The sequence below is a fragment of the Camelus bactrianus genome, chromosome 20 (genome assembly GCF_048773025.1).
Source record: "Camelus bactrianus isolate YW-2024 breed Bactrian camel chromosome 20, ASM4877302v1, whole genome shotgun sequence".
Lineage (NCBI taxonomy): Eukaryota > Metazoa > Chordata > Mammalia > Artiodactyla > Camelidae > Camelus > Camelus bactrianus.
In genome coordinates, this window is record NC_133558.1 from 19615544 (window position 1) to 19632674 (window position 17131).

General features: G+C 47.9%; 2 protein-coding genes across 8 annotated transcripts; both read left to right on the forward strand.

The window, feature by feature from the left end:
- Window positions 1–57: 57 nt before the first annotated feature.
- Window positions 58–4846, forward strand: MRPS18B (mitochondrial ribosomal protein S18B). The gene is made up of 7 exons (XM_010961555.2): window positions 58–215; window positions 1351–1459; window positions 1567–1664; window positions 1792–1860; window positions 2578–2644; window positions 3719–3778; window positions 4266–4846. Exons 1-7 carry the CDS (start codon window positions 90–92, stop codon window positions 4559–4561), a joined length of 825 nt encoding a protein of 274 aa, XP_010959857.2. The 5' UTR covers window positions 58–89; the 3' UTR covers window positions 4562–4846.
- A 424-nt stretch (window positions 4847–5270) lies between these two features.
- ATAT1 (alpha tubulin acetyltransferase 1) lies at window positions 5271–16909 on the forward strand. 7 transcript variants are annotated; one of them, XM_010961556.3, is made up of 13 exons: window positions 5276–5443; window positions 5917–5977; window positions 6092–6183; window positions 6307–6367; window positions 6491–6604; window positions 6774–6875; window positions 11110–11155; window positions 11274–11342; window positions 12853–12924; window positions 13115–13358; window positions 16003–16082; window positions 16176–16218; window positions 16551–16909. In XM_010961556.3, the coding sequence occupies exons 1-13, from the start codon at window positions 5337–5339 to the stop codon at window positions 16723–16725; spliced, it is 1266 nt and encodes a 421-aa protein (XP_010959858.2). In that variant the 5' UTR covers window positions 5276–5336; the 3' UTR covers window positions 16726–16909. The 7 variants fall into 7 exon arrangements, with proteins under 7 accessions (XP_010959862.2, XP_045377587.2, XP_010959861.2 ...); XM_010961561.3 differs by lacking the exon at window positions 5276–5443 and adding an exon at window positions 5450–5725 and having other exon boundaries at window positions 5915–5977; window positions 16551–16860; XM_045521631.2 differs by lacking the exons at window positions 16003–16082; window positions 16176–16218 and having other exon boundaries at window positions 5274–5443.
- The last annotated feature ends 222 nt before the right edge of the window (window positions 16910–17131 follow it).

Sequence of the window (17131 nt, forward strand, 5' to 3'; positions counted from 1 at the left end):
ACTTCACGCTTCCGTCCTGACGCAGATGCGCAGCCGCCTTCCGCACTGCAGGCCCGTCCTTGGCCCTACCCTAGTCAGCTTCCTGGCGCATGCGCAGTCGCTTCTCCGGCCTTTTCCTGCTTTGTGCGTACGTCAGGATGGCTGCCTCGGTATTGAACGTGTTCCTGAGGCGCCTTCCTAGCATTTCGCCCTTCAGAGGTGCCTACGGAGTTCAGGTAACTCCTTGGAGCACATTTTGTAATACCCCAGACTTAGTTGTGCCTTTTCTAGGTCGTCGCTCCACTGCTGGGAATCCAGGAGCGGAAACCTTCCCAAGTGCTTATGCCTTGGCTGTCAAGGCAACGCTGTGCTTCCACCACCCTCCCCAGTCCTCTCATTTCTCAGTACGCGCATTTCCTAATCTCAAGTGAAGGGCAGAGAGACAGGGTAGGATGGCATTCTCTTCCCAAGTCTCTATCTTGGCTGAATGATTAGGCGATGGAACGGGCTCCTTGATCCTGCGCAACCAACTCTAAATTATACAGATGGTGTCTAAATCTGCGATGCCCAGGAGTGTCCTTGGATTGAGGAATGCTAACTTCTGCCAGCCCTGCTATCTCCCAATGAAGCCAGGATACATTCTCACAACCTGGGGACCAGTTTCTCGACCCTTTTTTATCTCAATCAATTCCTTACCAGAGCATACATGAGAGTTTTAACTTTGTAGTTTCCTTCCAGCCTCACGTACTCACCACCCTGGAGGTTCTTGGTAGGGCAGGTTCTTGGTGGGGCAGGGTGAGATGGAAAGGCTTGTCCAGCTGCCACTCCCTAAAGTGGGACTGAAGAGTGGTGGCAGGGGTCATCACAGAGTTAATTACAGGCCTGGTAGCTTTAGAGGTAGCGTTGGGACTCAACGTTTCTATGGAATGTTGACATTCAACTTTTTATAAGGCTGGGTAACTCAGTGATTCAGGTTTGGACTGAGTTGGAGACTCACCTGTCCTTTGCATCCCCTTGCTGCCACACATCTTAACCCCAAGAAGGCAGACATTTTCCTTTTCTTCCACAAGCCTCAGTTCATCCTAGAAAGCATAAGTACGTCATGTGTCAGGTTTTTTAGCTGTCTTCTCAAATAAGTTTGCTTCCCAGTCATCTATCCTAGTTACAACGTTACCTTTTTTTTTTTTTCAGGATACAGATGGAGGTAGGGAGAGTGCTGGTTGATATCACTTTAATCCCCCCAAAATGCTACCTTCCAAATATATTCCATTAACAGTAGGTGTGCATTCCCCTTCTCCTTGAAGTGCAGGCAGCAAACAAAACAGGTCATGTCCTTGAACTCATTGTCTTATTCCCCACCTCCTTTTATAGGTTCCGCTCCAGACTCTTTGCACCAAAGCCCCGGCTGAGGACGATTCTTTGCCCCCAGTATCCGTTTCCCCTTATAAGGATGAACCGTGGAAATATCTGGACTCAGAAGGTAGTTAGAAATGGGGAAGGGGAGGGTCAGGTGAGATCTGAAACAAATGGACAGAGACACCCCCACCAGCCCCACCCAGGATTAATTTGGGTGGTCTTTCATTTCAGAATACCTGAACCGCTATGGTTCTCGCCCCGTCTGGGCTGACTACCGTCGCAACCACAAAGGTGGAGTACCCCCACAGCGGACTCGAAAGATGTGTATTGTGAGTCTCTGAGAGTGCCACATGGATGGGATGTGGAGTGGGCCTGGAGGTCATAATGAAAGTGGCAGCAGCACGTTTTCTGACAGGGCTTTGAACATCTTCACTTGCCAGTTTCTTCTCTCCACAGCGTGGAAATAAAGTTGCTGGGAATCCCTGCCCCATCTGCCGGGATCAGAAGTTGCATGTTGACTTTAGGGTAAGGAAAATCTTTTCTCCAGGATAAAGACTTGGAGCCTTTTTTCAGTGCTAAAGAGATTACCTTAGGTGCCCCACTGTTCATATCCTGGTGCCCCGAAAGTCCATTTTGTATCCTCTTTCTAGCAGTATAAAAACATTCCTCCTTCCAGCCTTTTGTCCTCTACTGTGGATTGTACTAAAAAGCGTCATCCTTTGCCTGTGAAATTTACAGTCTAAATTGGCAAGCAGGAGAAATGCCCGTTTCTAATGGGAGAGCAATGCCCCAAAATTCATTTATATCCACCCCAGTTATTAGCAAGTAGATTAGACTAGTTTTTTTTCTGAGGTTTTCTTTATTTTGTTGTGTTGATGTTTGGTGGCATGTGGAGACTTGTGGCCGGAGAGCAGATAATGAAGCAAGGTATAAACCAGTTATTTTTTCAAAAAACCTTCATGGTGAGGACTGCCTTTAGAACCTAACCCTTGCAGAATGGACTTCTATGTGAGTCTCAGTAACAGAATGTAGGAGGTGCATGTGAAATGGTTGAAAGGTCAGGAAAGGGGAAAAGTTTGCAACAATGTGTTCAGTAAAGGGATGGGGCCAAAACTGGGATATGAGGGGAGCACTTGGAGAAACACAGAATGGTCAGGGTTGTCCTATGGGTGTGCAGGGATTGTGTACAATCAGTCTCTAAATATCTTACTGCCTTTCCTTCTCTGTCTCATGTTTCTACAGAATGTCAAGCTCTTGGAACAGTTTGTCTGCGCCCACACGGGTATCATCTTCCATGCTCCATATACAGGTTAGCCCCTCATCACCGAGTAGCTTTTCCTTGCAGCGCTTCTTATATTTACTTTGTAAGTCAGACAATGGGTATTTGGTTGCTCTTGCTAGTGGCATAAAAACGTGATGGTACCTTTTAGAAATCTTGGTCTAATGGGGATACTCATGCTAAAACAGTTACATGTGGACAAAAGATACAGGCACGTACCAACATAAGCAAATTAAGTGTAGCTTTTAAAGATAAACAGGTGGTGATTGTTTTCTTTCTATAGGGTCTCTTCACTTTTACGGAAGACTTTATCGTAAATTGATTGTCACATAAGTTCTTTTATACGATTGACAATTAAATTAGATTCCCCAAATCTGGGATTGTAAGCTTACTAATTCAAGATTCCATCTGTTCTCTCATGGCCACAGGCCATGTTTGGCTCACTGACATGTCCGTTTATTTTCATTTTGTCTACAACTGCTTCCAGGCCACAATGGCCAGGTCGAGGAGCTGAGACAGACTGTAACATATACCTAAAATATATGCCACAGTGCCAACAGTATATGGTGCTATACAGAAACATTTTGCCAACCCTTGCTCTAAAGCAAGATGAATTTGCAAAGAAAAATCAGAATCCACCTTTTTGGGGGTAGTAGCTTGATAAGTGGAGTTTGGTTTATCAAGGAATTTTATAGCCAAGCTGTAAAAGGCTGAAGGGACTGCTTTGCTACTTTCTCAGATCTGAAATCCTTTCTTCCTTTATTGAATCTTTCTCTGTGGCTTGTCCAACTCAACCTTTTAACTAACCACACTTGCCCTTTGAATTGTGTTCTGCTCCCTGTCTTAAAGCCTTTACCATTAAATGGCTTCTCTACAGTGGCTAAACCCTCCTAAGTCTTCATCCTGGTTCTCAGAGAGAGAAGGGTCTTCCCACTGGGCAGATGGGGAAACTGAGGACCATATGGAAGGGCCAGGGGAATGGGGGTCATTGGGTAGAGCCAGGTCTTCCAAGTCCAATCCTCTATCACCCTATAGAAGCACTTGTGATCCTTATTTACTGGGACTTATAAAATGAGCCCCAAATTATTTTTTTTCTCTGCACAGGGGTCTGTATGAGGCAACACAAGAATTTGACCAAGGCCATCCAGAAAGCCAGGGATTATGGTGAGCATGAAAAGGGGCCCAGGGCAGTTTGTTAGGCATAAGGAAAGTGATTTAGGGCTGGAGGGTGAATATAAATGCTCCCACTTATCTGAGAAGGTAGCACCCGATATGTTCTTCCCAAGAATTTCTTTCGTTACTCCACTGTCCCTTGTTCCCTCTCCTGAATCTCTTCATCATTGCCCTGTCCCCTTGTTCCTCCAGTGCCACGACCAGATTATAGGAGGAAGTTTGTATAAATTTCTGACCCTGGACTCCATGACACCTTTGCACAAATTAGGAAGAGGTACCCCTCCATTAGGGCAGATGCAGTGTCATAGCCCTGATGGAGGTCCAGACCACCTGGCAGGCAAGAACCCAGGCAGCGTGTCAGCCCACACTTGCCCCTTGGCTAGTTGCCTTTGTGCATCAGAACACGTGCATCAGTGTGCCAGTGGCTCTGACTGGTTTCTCCCTCCTTGGCTTTCTCTCTTTTGAAAAAATCCCCCAGGTCTCCTCAGGTACCACATTCCCCAGGTTGAACCTCGGGACCTTGACTTCAGTACCTCTCATGGAGCTGTGAGTGCTACTCCGCCAGCCCCAACTCTGGTTTCAGGTGACCCCTGGTACCCGTGGTACAGCTGGAAACAGCCACCAGAGAGAGAGCTGTCCCGCCTTCGCCGGCTCTACCAGGGCCACCTCCGAGAAGCAAGTGGCCCTCCACCTGAGTCAATGCCCAAAGTGCCCCTTACAGCCCCAGCTGAAGCATCCTCCACTGAGCAGGCTGGCCCCCAGAGTGCTTTGTAGGCGCTGTAGACTGAGATGGGAGCTGGGGGGGAGGTCCCTGATACAATATTTCTCCCTGAAGAGTTGTGTCTACTCTGTGGCCAACAGCAGGCCCAGGGCCAGAGAAAGAAAATGATTGTTGGTGAAAGAGATAAAATACATCTGAGGCTGAGGGAGGGCAGTACAGAAGTGTATGGGAAACCCCAGGCCCTCTATATTGTAAATAGATGGGCTAACCATTCCGTTACTGTTTCATACCTGTGCCAGCTGAGCTTTTCCACAATAAAGCTGTACCTTGTCTCTGGACTGAATTTCAGATGAATGCTTTGGGAGCGGGGCAGTGGGTGCTTCCGTGGGTAAAGGAATGGTCAGGCTTGAGCCAGCCCTGCCAGTGGATGCTTGGGACCAGATGCCACCTGGATGAACAGTTGTGCCATTCTGTCATGATCACTGTGGCCCCTTATACCCGGTACACCGTGTCCCCATCATCCCCAGCTGTTCACTGAGGGGCTAAAGGGTTGGAGAATAAGACACTAGGCCAAAGAAAAATGCGTTGCCATGGCGCCCACTGTCGTGGGAGGCAGGAATGGGGTGAGTGGCATTGCTGTGTAACAGCTGGTTTGGCAAGAAGAACGGGGTCTCCGGGGTCAGCTGCCAGGACCTGGCGGGGGGGTGGGGCGACCCCTTAGAGATCCGCGGGCGCGGCAGGGGAAATATTGCGAAGGGCGGGGCGGAGTGGCGAAGGAGGAGCGGAAGTGACGTCGCGCGGGGCGGGTCCGGCCGCGCACAATGGGCCATGGAGTTCCCGTTCGATGTGGACGCGCTGCTCCCGGAGCGGATCACGGTGCTGGACCAACACCTACGGCCCCCGGCCCGCCGACCCGGAACCACAACGCCGGCCCGGTGACATCTCAAGCCCGCCCCACGGCCCTTCTTTCCCGGTTCCTCTCGAAACCTGGTCCAGGCACCACGCCCCCTTCTCATTGACTAGTGACCGCTCCTTTTACGGTCCTAGCCCCCCTTTTTGGTGACCTTTGATCCTAGTTCTAGTGGGGTTGATGGGCTTGATTCTGTGACCTTTCACTCCTTGGCCCAGTATGCGGTCCCAACCGAAGGATGTGGTTGACCTCCCCTTCCTGCTTCTCCACGATAACCTCATGGGAGGAGGGAGTGTACCACACTGAAAGGAGCTGTGTCAAAAGTTGGGGTGCCAAAAGAGTAGGGTGGGAAATCCAACTGGAAGACTCCAAGGTAAAGGCAGAGAGCCTGAAGTACTGAACTGGGGTTGGGGTTATGGCCCAGGTTCCCAAGGAATGACTGCCCAGCACACTTTCGTACAGTGAGTATCTGACTCTTTGTCTCCTCTCTTTCTGTAGTGTTGACCTGCAGCAGCAAATTATGACTATTGTAGATGAACTGGGCAAGGCTTCTGCTAAGGTACTGGAGAGTTTACACGGGGTAAAGGGGAGGCCTGTCTGGGGACAGTTGGTAAGGGAGGCCTGGTTCCTCTGGGAGGGATTTGTAGAAAGTCTGTGTTCAAATTCCTGGCAGGCCCAGCATCTTCCTGCTCCCATCACCAGTGCATCAAGGATGCAGAGTAACCGCCACGTTATGTATGTACTGAAAGATACTTCAGCTCGACCGTGAGTGCCAAATGCTCTTCCACCTTGTACTTAATTCCTCCCTCCTCCAGTCCCTCTCTCTTTTCTGACTCTACCTCTTCCAGATAACTGCTCATTACTGTTCATTATTTTCTTTTCCTACAGGGCAGGAAAAGGAGCCATTGTTGGCTTCCTTAAAGTTGGATACAAGAAACTCTTTGTACTGGTGAGTGTTACTGAAAACTGAGAGTTAATCTGCCTTGGTTCCTGAGAACAAAAGTGCTGAAGGTTGGAAGGTGACAGCAATGTCTGGATCCTAAAAGATATTTGTTGTTCCTTTACCTTTTAGGATGATCGTGAGGCTCACAATGAGGTAGAACCACTGTGCATCTTGGACTTTTACATCCACGAGTCACTTCAGCGCCACGGCCATGGGCGAGAACTCTTCCAGTATATGCTACAGGTATTGCTCATCTCTTCACCAGTTCATGCAAAATGGAGAGCAAAGGCCCCTTGTCCTGAGTCCTCCTGGAGGCCCTGCCTTCCACCCTCCCGCCCCCTCAGGCAACTGAGTTCCTGTTGGCATGCTCTGCCCACACCTCCTCCTCCCCTGAGTCTCCTGTTCCCTGCAGAAGGAGCGAGTTGAACCACACCAACTGGCCATTGACCGACCTTCACAGAAGCTGTTGAAGTTCTTGAATAAACACTACAATCTGGAGACCACAGTCCCACAGGTTAGAGGTTTCAGAGAATAGGTCCCCACTGAGCATTCCCATTTACTGTGTTTATTATTTGAGGGCAAAGAAGTGGCATCTTCTGAGCACTCCTTATTCTCCACCATATAGGATTCTTTATACATGTGTATGTGTTTGTGGTACCATCTTTTATCCTGCAGCTGTTTCACTCTTATCTTTTTTGATTCTTCATCATGGGCTGTTTTGTACATCTAAAATTATGTTTGTGCCCCAAACACAGCCAGCTCATTTTCATCTTGTTTTCACCCAGGCCATTACCTAGTCAACCGACATTTATTAAGGGCTCAGAATAATACACATTCCCTGTCCTCAGGGAGATTTGGCCAGTTTAGGGGAAAGGTGGTTTGTTTATAAGCAGATGCAGTAGAATGTTGCTAATGCTATACATCCATTCAATATATATTTGTTGAGCACCTGGCACTGATCTGGGCTCTAGGAGTACTTTACTCAATAAAACAAGTAAGGGTCTCTGTCCTTATGGGTGGAGCTTATATTCTAGTTGGGGAGACAGACAAACATAATAAGCCAGTATATACTATGGTTGATGATAAGTGCTCTAGGAGAATGAGAGCAAGTAAGAGGGCTTGGGAGGGCCATGGTGAGGGTAGGAGTGTGGGGGATTGCAGATTTAAATGGGATTAGTGGGAAAGGCCTCACTAAGAAAGTGTCACTTGAGCAATAACTTAAAGAGGTGAGAATAAGAGCCAAGGAATATCTGGAGAGGGAGCATCCCAGGTAGAGAGAATGGCTAGTACAAAGGCCATAAGGTTGGAGTGTTCCTGGAAAATTGGCTGGTGTGGCCAGAGCAGCGTGAGTGAGTGGGTGCAATTAGAGCAGGAGCAGGGGAGGAAAGACACTTAGGGCCCTATAGGCTACTGCAAAGACTTTGGCTTTTACTCTTAAGTGAAAAAAGGAAAGCCATCATAGGTGTTTGAGCAGAGGGGTAATATGATGTAATTTACTTTTAACCAGATCACTTTGCCTGTTAAGAATAGACAGTAGGGGAGGTGAGGGTACAAGCAAGCAGACCCAGTTAGGAAGCAGCCATCCTGATGAAAAATGGTGGTGGCTCAGACCAAGATGGTAGCAGTAGAGGTGGTAAGGAGTGGTCAAATTGTAAGTATTTTGAAGTTAAAGCAAATAAGATTTCTTGATAGACTGTGAAGAAAGAGAGAGAGAGAGAGTTAAGAATAATCCTAAAGTTGTTGGCCTGAGCACTTGGAAGGATGGAGTTGCATTAACTGAGATGGTAGGTGGAGCAGCTTTTGGGGGCAGTAGTAGGAGTCCATCTTGAATATGTTAATCAGAGATGCCTGTGATGAGTCCAGGTTGAGTAGACAGCTGGGTACTTCCCTGGAGTTCAGAGAAGAGGTTTGGGGCAGAGAGTTTTCAGCACACATAGGTAGGGTATTAAAACGGGTGAGACAGGATGAGATTGCCACAGAATGAGTATCAATAGAGAAGTGATCCAAAGACGTGAGCCCTTGGGCACTCTTTTAAGAAATTGGGGGAGTTCGAAGTTTGTTGATACTGACAGGCATATGTAGAATAGATAAACAAGATTATACTGCATAGCACAGGGAAATATATACAAGATCTTGTGGTAGCTCACAGGGGAAAAGAATGTGACAATGAATATATGGATGTTCATGTATAACTGAAAAATTGTGCTCTACACTGGAAATTGACACAACATTGTAAACTGACTATAACTCAATAAAAAAAAAAAATGTTAAAAAAAAATTAGGGAAGAAAAGAACCAACAAATGCCACCAAGGAGTGGCTTGTGAAGTAGATACAAACTTACAAGTGACCTGCAAGGCCAGTGAAGAAAATGTTTCCAGTAGAAAGGAATGGCTTACCAAGTCAAATACTGCTGGTCAGTGAGGTAAGAAGAGGTCTGAGAAGTGACTGTTGAATTTATTTGCCCGAGGCCACTGGTCATCCTGACTAGTGGTTTCAGTGCAGCGGTGGGTGGAAGCCTGGATGAAGTGGGTTTAGCAGATTGAGAAGCTTGGGACTGGAGACAGCAAGAATAGGCCACTCTTTTAAATGCTGGTTTAAGGCAAACAGAAATAAAGCAAGAGCTAGAGGGGAATGTAGATCAAGAGAGGGTTGATTCTTTTCAGTTGCATAAGAATGAACAGCATAAGAATGACTCAGTAGAGAGAAAAGCTGACAATATCAGAGAAGGTGGGGGAGAATTGCTGAAGCAGTATGGTTGAGTGGGCTTGGGATTGGGTTGACAAGTGAGCCTTGGATAGGAGCACAGTTAATCCATTATAATGTGATTTGATTGATGTGCTTACAGACGAGGCATAAGGAGATGGTGGTGCGTGTTCCATTGGCTAAAGAAAGGCTTGATTTAAGCTTAATCTTGAAAGGTGAGTGTTGTCAGGCAGATAGAAATGGGCAGGCTAAAGTGCTTTCCATGTAGGAACCAGCATGAGCCAAGTCAGAGGGGTATTAATCTACCTTTCAGGGCAATGCAAGCAGTTTTGTGTGGCTGGAGTGCTGGGCATATGCTTGTTGGGGAGGATGAAGGTAGATTGATAGACATCCCAGCAGATTCAACACAGGAGATAGACGGGGTCTCCTTGGAATGTCCTCCCAGAATAGGACATAATTTTTCCATTAAGAGGCAGCAGAGAGCAACAGAAGGAACACAGTAACTGGCATCAAATGCATTGCCCAGGTAACACGTAAAAGCAGGGCAGTTTAGAGTGTAAATAATAATGACTGATGTTTCATGAGCTCTGTGTGGTATCTACATACATCATCTCTGTTAATTCCTTGTACATTTCTTTGCGGTAGTTGCTATTATTGACCCCATTTTTAGATTTCTGTAGATTGGGGACTTGACTAAGTGCATACAGCTAATAAGTGTTAGAACTTAAATTTGAACCCATAGCCCACTTGAATGACTACACTGTATTCCTGGTTGAAATGCCACAGCTAGAATCATGAGTCTGGGGCTTCAGGCCCAGTTCTGCCACTTGTAGCCACTTGGCTTTGGGCAGGCCATGTCTCCAAGCATATATATTTCCAGTTCTCTTGGGTATATACCTAAGAATAGAATTGCTGGGTGCTGTGGTAATTCTGTGTTTAACTTTTTGGGGAACTGAGAAACTTTTTCCACAATGCACATTTTACATCTCCATCAGCAATGTATGAGGGCTTCAGTACCTCGACATCCTCACCAAGATTTGTTTGTTTGTTTGTTTTTTTCTTTGTATAACAGCATTAATAATGGTTGTGAAGTTGTTCTCTTTGTGGTTTTGGTTTGCATTTCCCTATTGACTAATGATGTTGAGCATCTTTTCAAGTGCTTAATTGGCCATTTGTATATCTTCTTTGGAGAGACATTTGTTCAAGTCCTGTGCCCATTTTTAAATTGTGGTTTTTGTCTGTTCTTGAGTTGGAAGAGTTCTTAATATAGTCTAGATACAATACACTTACCAGATGGGTGATTTGTAAATATTTTCTCCTGTTTTATGAGTTTTCTTTTCATTATCTTGTTAGTGCCTTTTGAAGCACAAAAGTTTTTACTTTTGATGAAGTCCAATTTATTTATTTTATATTACTTGTGCTTTTGGTGTCATATTTCAGAAACCATGCCCAAGATCATCAAGACTTTCTCTCGTGTTTCTTTCTAAGAGTTTCATAGTGTTAACTCTTACATTTAGGTCTTTGATCTATTTTTAGTTATTTTTTGGTGTGTGGTGGAGGTAGAAGTCCAAATTCAATGTCTTGCATGTAGATATCCTGTTGTCCAAGCACCAGCTGTTGAAGAGACTATACTTTCCCTATTGAATGGTCTTGGCACCCTTCTTGCAGATCAGTTGACCATAGACACCTTGGACTCTATTTATTTATTTTTGGACTCTATTTATTCCATTGGTCTATATGTCTATCCTATGTCTCTACCATACTGTTTTGATTATCGTAGCTTTGTAGTAAGTTTTTAAATCAGGAAATATGAATCCTCCGATTATGGTATTCTTTCTCAAGATTATTTTGGCTATTCAAGGTCCTTCGCAATTCAACTTCAGGATCAGCCTGTCAGGGTCTGAGTTTTTGCCTGTCTGTCCACAGGGACAGGAAGACTGGTTTTTGTTCCTCCCACTGTGGCTTTTCTAGCACAGGGCTCTGTACCCAGGTGTGTGCAAAGTGGCTAAATGGACAACTGTATTTCGCTTGTTTCGTCTTACAGGTGAACAACTTTGTGATCTTCGAAGGCTTCTTTGCGCATCAGCATCGTAAGTTCTCTCGCCTTGTGTGTATTGGTCAAACAGTTGGGGTGAGGGAAAAGAAAAAAGTGGATTCTTGCTCCCACCGGCCCCTCACTGAGGGGCACCGCCGCTTCCTTCCTCACAGGGCCCCCTGCTACCTCTCTGAGGGCATCTCGACACTCTCGTGCTGCTGCGGTCGATCTTATGCCCGCTGGTAAAGCTGCATTGAACGGGTGGATCTGTAGTGCGATGATGTCCATGGGGAGCACAGTGCGATCTGTGGACAATTTGGGAAAATTCTAAAGCAACCCAAGTCTCCAGCAATCAGTACCCGTTTCCTTTGCCTTCATGGGAGCTCAGTGCATCTTATACTTGGCAAGACTTTTAACTAAGCAAGTTCATTGGGGGCCTGCTTGACAGTTGATAACCCATGTCATGTTCCTTTGTAAGCCCCCCAGGCTTCTGTCAGCCAGTCAGGCAGGAACGTGCAGTCAGCCCCTCCGTTTCCAGTCATAGAAGAGTGACATGAAGGGTCCAAAGTTTAAATAATTACGTTTAGAACATAACACTCAGAATTTATAACATTTCCTACCAAATAATGAAATTGATCTAGAGAAACCAAACCTAGGAAGTACCGAAATGCTGCTAGGTTCCCCCCTCCATCCTCCCACACACACCCTCCCTGCCTGGCTGTGCCCTACTCCTTCCTCCTCCTCAAGTTGGAGGGACACAGCCTTCTGCTGGCTGTGCCCTGTCTCTTTACACAGAAGGGCCCCTTTCCTAAAGACTAGCTCTCACCTCCTCTGTAGTCAGGGAAGGGAATAACCACCACTGCTGTTACCAGTGGTTTTCGTCTACCAGTGTCGGGCATGGAGAGGCAGTTCATATCCATGGCTCGCTTTGATTTCCAAGGCTCCCCCATCTAGCTCCTGCTGACCAAAGGCTGTGAGCGGGAGAGAGAGCCAACCAGGATGGTGAGGACTCAGGTCCACAGGGGTGGGACCCTAAAACTTAAGTGGATCCACTGGAAAGTCTCTCATTTGCCACACATGATGAAGAAAGAATCTCTTGAGAGGGAAAGAGAGGGGCAAGCAGAGAAATGAGGTGAGAGGCTGAGCTTAGACAATCCATTAGCCTCCCATTTACACTGGTCACTCCTTTTCAGATGTCTGTGTTTCTTCCTCATCCTTTTATTTTTTCCTAATAAAACTTAAATCTCTTCCCATCTTTGCACCTAAAGGAGAGGTTCTGCCCCACCCTAACCTCCCCTGACCTCTCCAGAGCAACTTCTGATTAATCAAGGGCTTTGTCTATCTCATCTAGAGGGACCTGGGGTCCTTGTTGGCCCAGCTGGGACCATTCCACTGCCCCAGAATCCCAGGGGGGCCTGACAGCACCCACTGACAGTAAGAGCTCACCTCCCCTGGCTGTCCTTCCCCTGCATCTCCCAGGCCCCAGAGTCTCCCCCGATCCCTCCGTCCTAACTGCATTTGGCCTCCTCCTTCTGGTTCTCCTCAAAAGTACTCCAGCATTCCCCCCAAATCCCCTTTCGGTGTGATGGCACTGCCCCAGAGCTGCTTTCTGCGGTGGAGCTGAACTCTCCTTTCCCAGGAGGAACTGTGGTGTTGGGGAACAGGTTCGGGGTCGTGGGGGCAGTAGCTGGGAGGAGGGGTGCAAAGGATGTCTCCTGATGCTTGCCTTGCCTGTGTCCTCTCCACTGCCAGCTCCAGCGAGGAAGCTGCCACCCAAGAGAGCAGAGGGAGACATAAAGCCATACTCTTCTAGTGACCGAGAGTGTAAGACCGGGATAGGGTGTCTGGGCCTTGGGGGGCCTTCGCCCGGGGGAAGGATTCATTCTCTTGAAAGGCTCTGATTTCTCTTTTTTCCTCCCCTAAACTTTTGCCTTCATGACCCTCTTCCCTTTCCCTTTTCTTCTCCCTCTCTCCCTCTCTCTCTCTCGCTCGCTCTTTTTTCTCCATCTCCCAGTTCTGAAGGTAGCAGTGGAGCCTCCTTGGCCCCTAAACCGGGCCCCCCGCCGTGCGACGCCTCCAGCCCACCCACCCCCTCGCTCCAGCAGCCTGGGAAACTCACCAGAACGGGGTCCCCTCCGCCCTTTTGTGCCAGAGCAGGAGCTGCTGCGTTCCCTGCGTCTCTGCCCCCCACACCCCACCGCCCGCCTGCTGCTCGCCACAGACCCCGGGGGCAGCCCGGCCCAACGTCGCCGCACCAGGTAATAGGAGCCACAGGGTTAGAGAACCTCACGATTGTTAGAGAGGGTGCTAGAAATGGCAGAGGGCAATTTCAATCCATCAGAGACCTGAAGCAATAGGACAGGAGGATTGGAGAGTCCTGAAACCTTTCGAGAAGAATATATTAGAAAGTATGTGGGCTTGGCTTAGAACTTACAGTGAAGGTGCAGAATAGGACTCTCTGGGGTCTGGGAACCCTGGTTTAAATGCGAGTTGGGAGGAAGGGTCAGAAGAAGCCAGATCCATTGGGCAGGGGGAACTGAGCCTCTAAGATTGGGGAAATCGTGGTTTGGCGCTTGCTGGGAAGGGGCAATATCTCTGACACAGTTTCGGGAGCCACAGCCCCAGGTCAGCGTCTTGTGTGGCAGGAGCTCATCCTGGCAGGCAGAGAGTGGGCCTCTCCTTAATTCTCTCCCCGGCTTTCTCTTCACCTCTGACCTCTTTCTGTTTTTCTCTCTCCCCCATTTTCCCTCTCCCCTTCTCCTGTCCATACATCCTTCCACAGCTCACTTCCCCGCTCTGATGAGAGTCGATACTGACAGACAGCTAACCCCTCCCCTCCCTGGGGTACCTGGTGAGGGCAGAGACCCCTCTCCCTGAGAACCCCGAATGTGCTCTCCCATGCCTCCCCAGCATCTAGAGGAACCTGACAGCCCTTAGGATTCCCTCTTCCCCTTCCTTAGACAACTGGGTTGTTAGGGTCCCAGATGGCCTAATACTTTGTAGCTTTTCTTACCACAGAAAGCACTCTTTCTCTCCTAACTTGGGCTCTGAACACCCTCCCACGGACAGCCTGATTCACTGCCAGACCTCTTGGTTGGGCGGCTCATACTAATTATCCAGAGAAGCACACTCTTGCTCTTGCTTGCTGTCAGATTCTAGAACACCATGGAAGGTCCAAGGGCCGCCTCTGCCAAGGAAACCTTTTAAAGAGTCTTGTCCATGGAATAAATCCCACAGTCCCTCTACACTGTCTGCTGGTAGCTCTAATACTGCTCTCTCCTGCCAACCACACCTACCCTGTCGGCCTGCTGAGCGGCCAGTGAATGAGCTCTGCTTAAGAGCAGTGCAGTTGAGCAGGACAGGGACTTCCCAGCTCCCCAGAAGGATCCACTCAGCATTGCCAAACTCTTCATTTCCACGTTTCATGTATGTGTATGTCAGGGAACCCCCGAGCTGATGTCTGCTTTGGGGCTCTAAAGACTCACCACACTTCTACAGACACCACCATTTCCCCCACATCCAGGTTCTGTGAGGGAGTTTGTTTCTTGGCAGTAGATCCAGCAAGCACCCTAGTTCACTCTTAGCCAAGTTTCAGAAGCTAAGCCTGAGTTTCAAGGATCTATGAGCTCCTGGAATAACCTCTCACATCCCTCCCTCCCCAGTAGCTAGATGCTGATAGATTCCTGTCGTGTGAGATTGTCTTGAGATGATGGGGGAACTCTTCCTCTGGCCTTCCTTTTTTCTTTCCTCAATAGCAAGAACCTTTGTCCCTCCTCTGTACCCAGGGAATAGAACATCCTCCCCACTCCCTGCCCTCTGAATGTGTGCTAGATCAGGTGCCCCTACTGTGTTCCCCAAAATCCTTGGGAGCAGGATCTCCCTCTCTTCCGACTCACTCCTTTTTCTTCTCCCTCTCAGTGTTGTCTGAATAAAGTGTGAATTCGTTTGTGTTTTTTAAATGGACATTTTCAATGAAAAAAACTACAAAAAAAAAAAAGAAAACCAAACCTTAAGGTCTCAGCCTCATTTGTGCGTCACCCCTTATTTTCCTAGGATCTGAAGACCTCTGTCCCTCTCTCTTCCTCACCTCTGAGATCTGCAGATCTTCCAGCAAGGAGTCTTAGAGCTCCCCTTGCAGGATCTGGTGTCTGCCCGTCCCCATCTTCATTGCTGGATCTTCTCCTGCAGATTCTGTCTCCACTCATGTAGTCACTGGATCCATCCGTGTAGGCTTCTATACCTACTTCTCTATCTCTCCAGAAACCTCCAACTCTCCCTAGTAACTTCTACCCTTCACCCAAGGCCAACTCTTGTTGAGATGTCAAGATTCCCCAACATCTCTGGGATCCACTAATTGCATCCTGATAACAGTCCCCTAATTGTTTTCCAGATTCCTCTTCCTGCTCTGATTTCCTCAAGTCTCCCCCACTAAACCCTTGGATCTCTCTCTCAAGACAATCCTTTTCCTCCTAAATTCAGCCTTGCCATTCCTGATTTCCCTCTGGCTGGGGTATCCTATAGTTAAGGTAACCATGTTTTCCAAACCAAACATCAGAGCACCTGGTCCAACAAAAAAAAAAAATTTTTTTTCCCTGTATGTGAATCTGTTTATATGACATGATTTAGATCACAGTTTGCCTTACTTTTAACATATTACCTCAACTAGAAAGAGTAAAGCAGCAAATCAGGACTGCTGCAGAAAATCTTGGGGTATAAAGTGAGCTCCCTTTCCTTTTCTGGGACACAACTTAGATTAAAACCCCATAGGAATGACAACTACCACCCCCCACCCCCCCGCTTTGTTCCTGTGCTGTTCCTTTTATTCCACTCCTCTGAGTCCTCCATACCCACTCATCTTTCCTCCTGCAGCCTCTTCCCCATCATCTCACATTTCTTCTACAGGGGCACTCCCCCAGGGCTGGTAGCCCAAAGCTGCTACTACAGCCGCCATGGGCGGTTGAATTCCTCATCCCCCAATACAGGTAAGTTATTCATCCTTCCTTCCCCTCAAATCAAGTAGGCCTTATTCACTACCTACTCCAGCCTCCCCGTACACATGCCTGGTATTTCCACAGGCAACCAAGAACAGAAGCAGGGGGAACAGGAAACAGAGAATAGGTGAGGTCTAAGCCCCTCCCCTACCAGCCTCCCACCACCTCTGACTCCTTTCCTAACATCACTCTCAGCTACTTCCTCCTCATAAATCTCACTCTCCACTAGACACCAGCTCCTCCCACAAAGCCTCTTTCCCCATTGGTTCAACACTGGTGCTTCCCTTTGGCATTCTCTGAATTGTTTCAAGTTTGGACATAGCACTAATGGTTCCAGCCTCATACCCCATCATATGTCCTCCTCTACAAAGGAGCCAGACAGACCTTGAAGAAGCTGTGATCTTTGTTCTCTCTTTGGTACCCCTATAACCCATTCTTAATCTCCCTCCCACCTACTAGGTCTACCAGTGAGGAGCAGGTCTTGTCACAGGATGGGTCTGGGGAGGAAGCCATGCACACAGTTCCTCCACAGGCCTCGGCCCCACCAGCCCAGTCCTGGACAGTGGGTGGGGACATGTTCAACTCCAGGTTCATTCGAAACTTGCAGGAACGTCGCAGCACCAGGCCTTGGTGACCGCAGCACCCCTCACACCTTCAAAGTCAGTATTATTTCTCTCTCACTGCAGGACATGGCCAAGGCTGCCCTCGTATTAAATGTATTCATTATTTCATTCATTCGACAGGCTTTCTTATCCGTGCCAAGTCATTTGTATCTTATTTTTAACCAGAGCAATAAAGTATTTATTTTTATCACGAGAGTTTCTGAGAAACGTGACTGTCATTATTTCAATTCCACCCCTCACTCTTGGTGCAGCCGGTTGAGCCCCATCGTCGGTCCCTTTTACGCCAGCGCCACAAGTGAGCCGAGCTCAAGGCCGCTTATTTACTGCGCAAGCGCTCTGAGGCAGCCTCCCGTCCGGCGAGCGCAGGCGCACTTACTGCAGAACCAGCGCCTCATCGCCTCCCTGGAACCCGCCGCA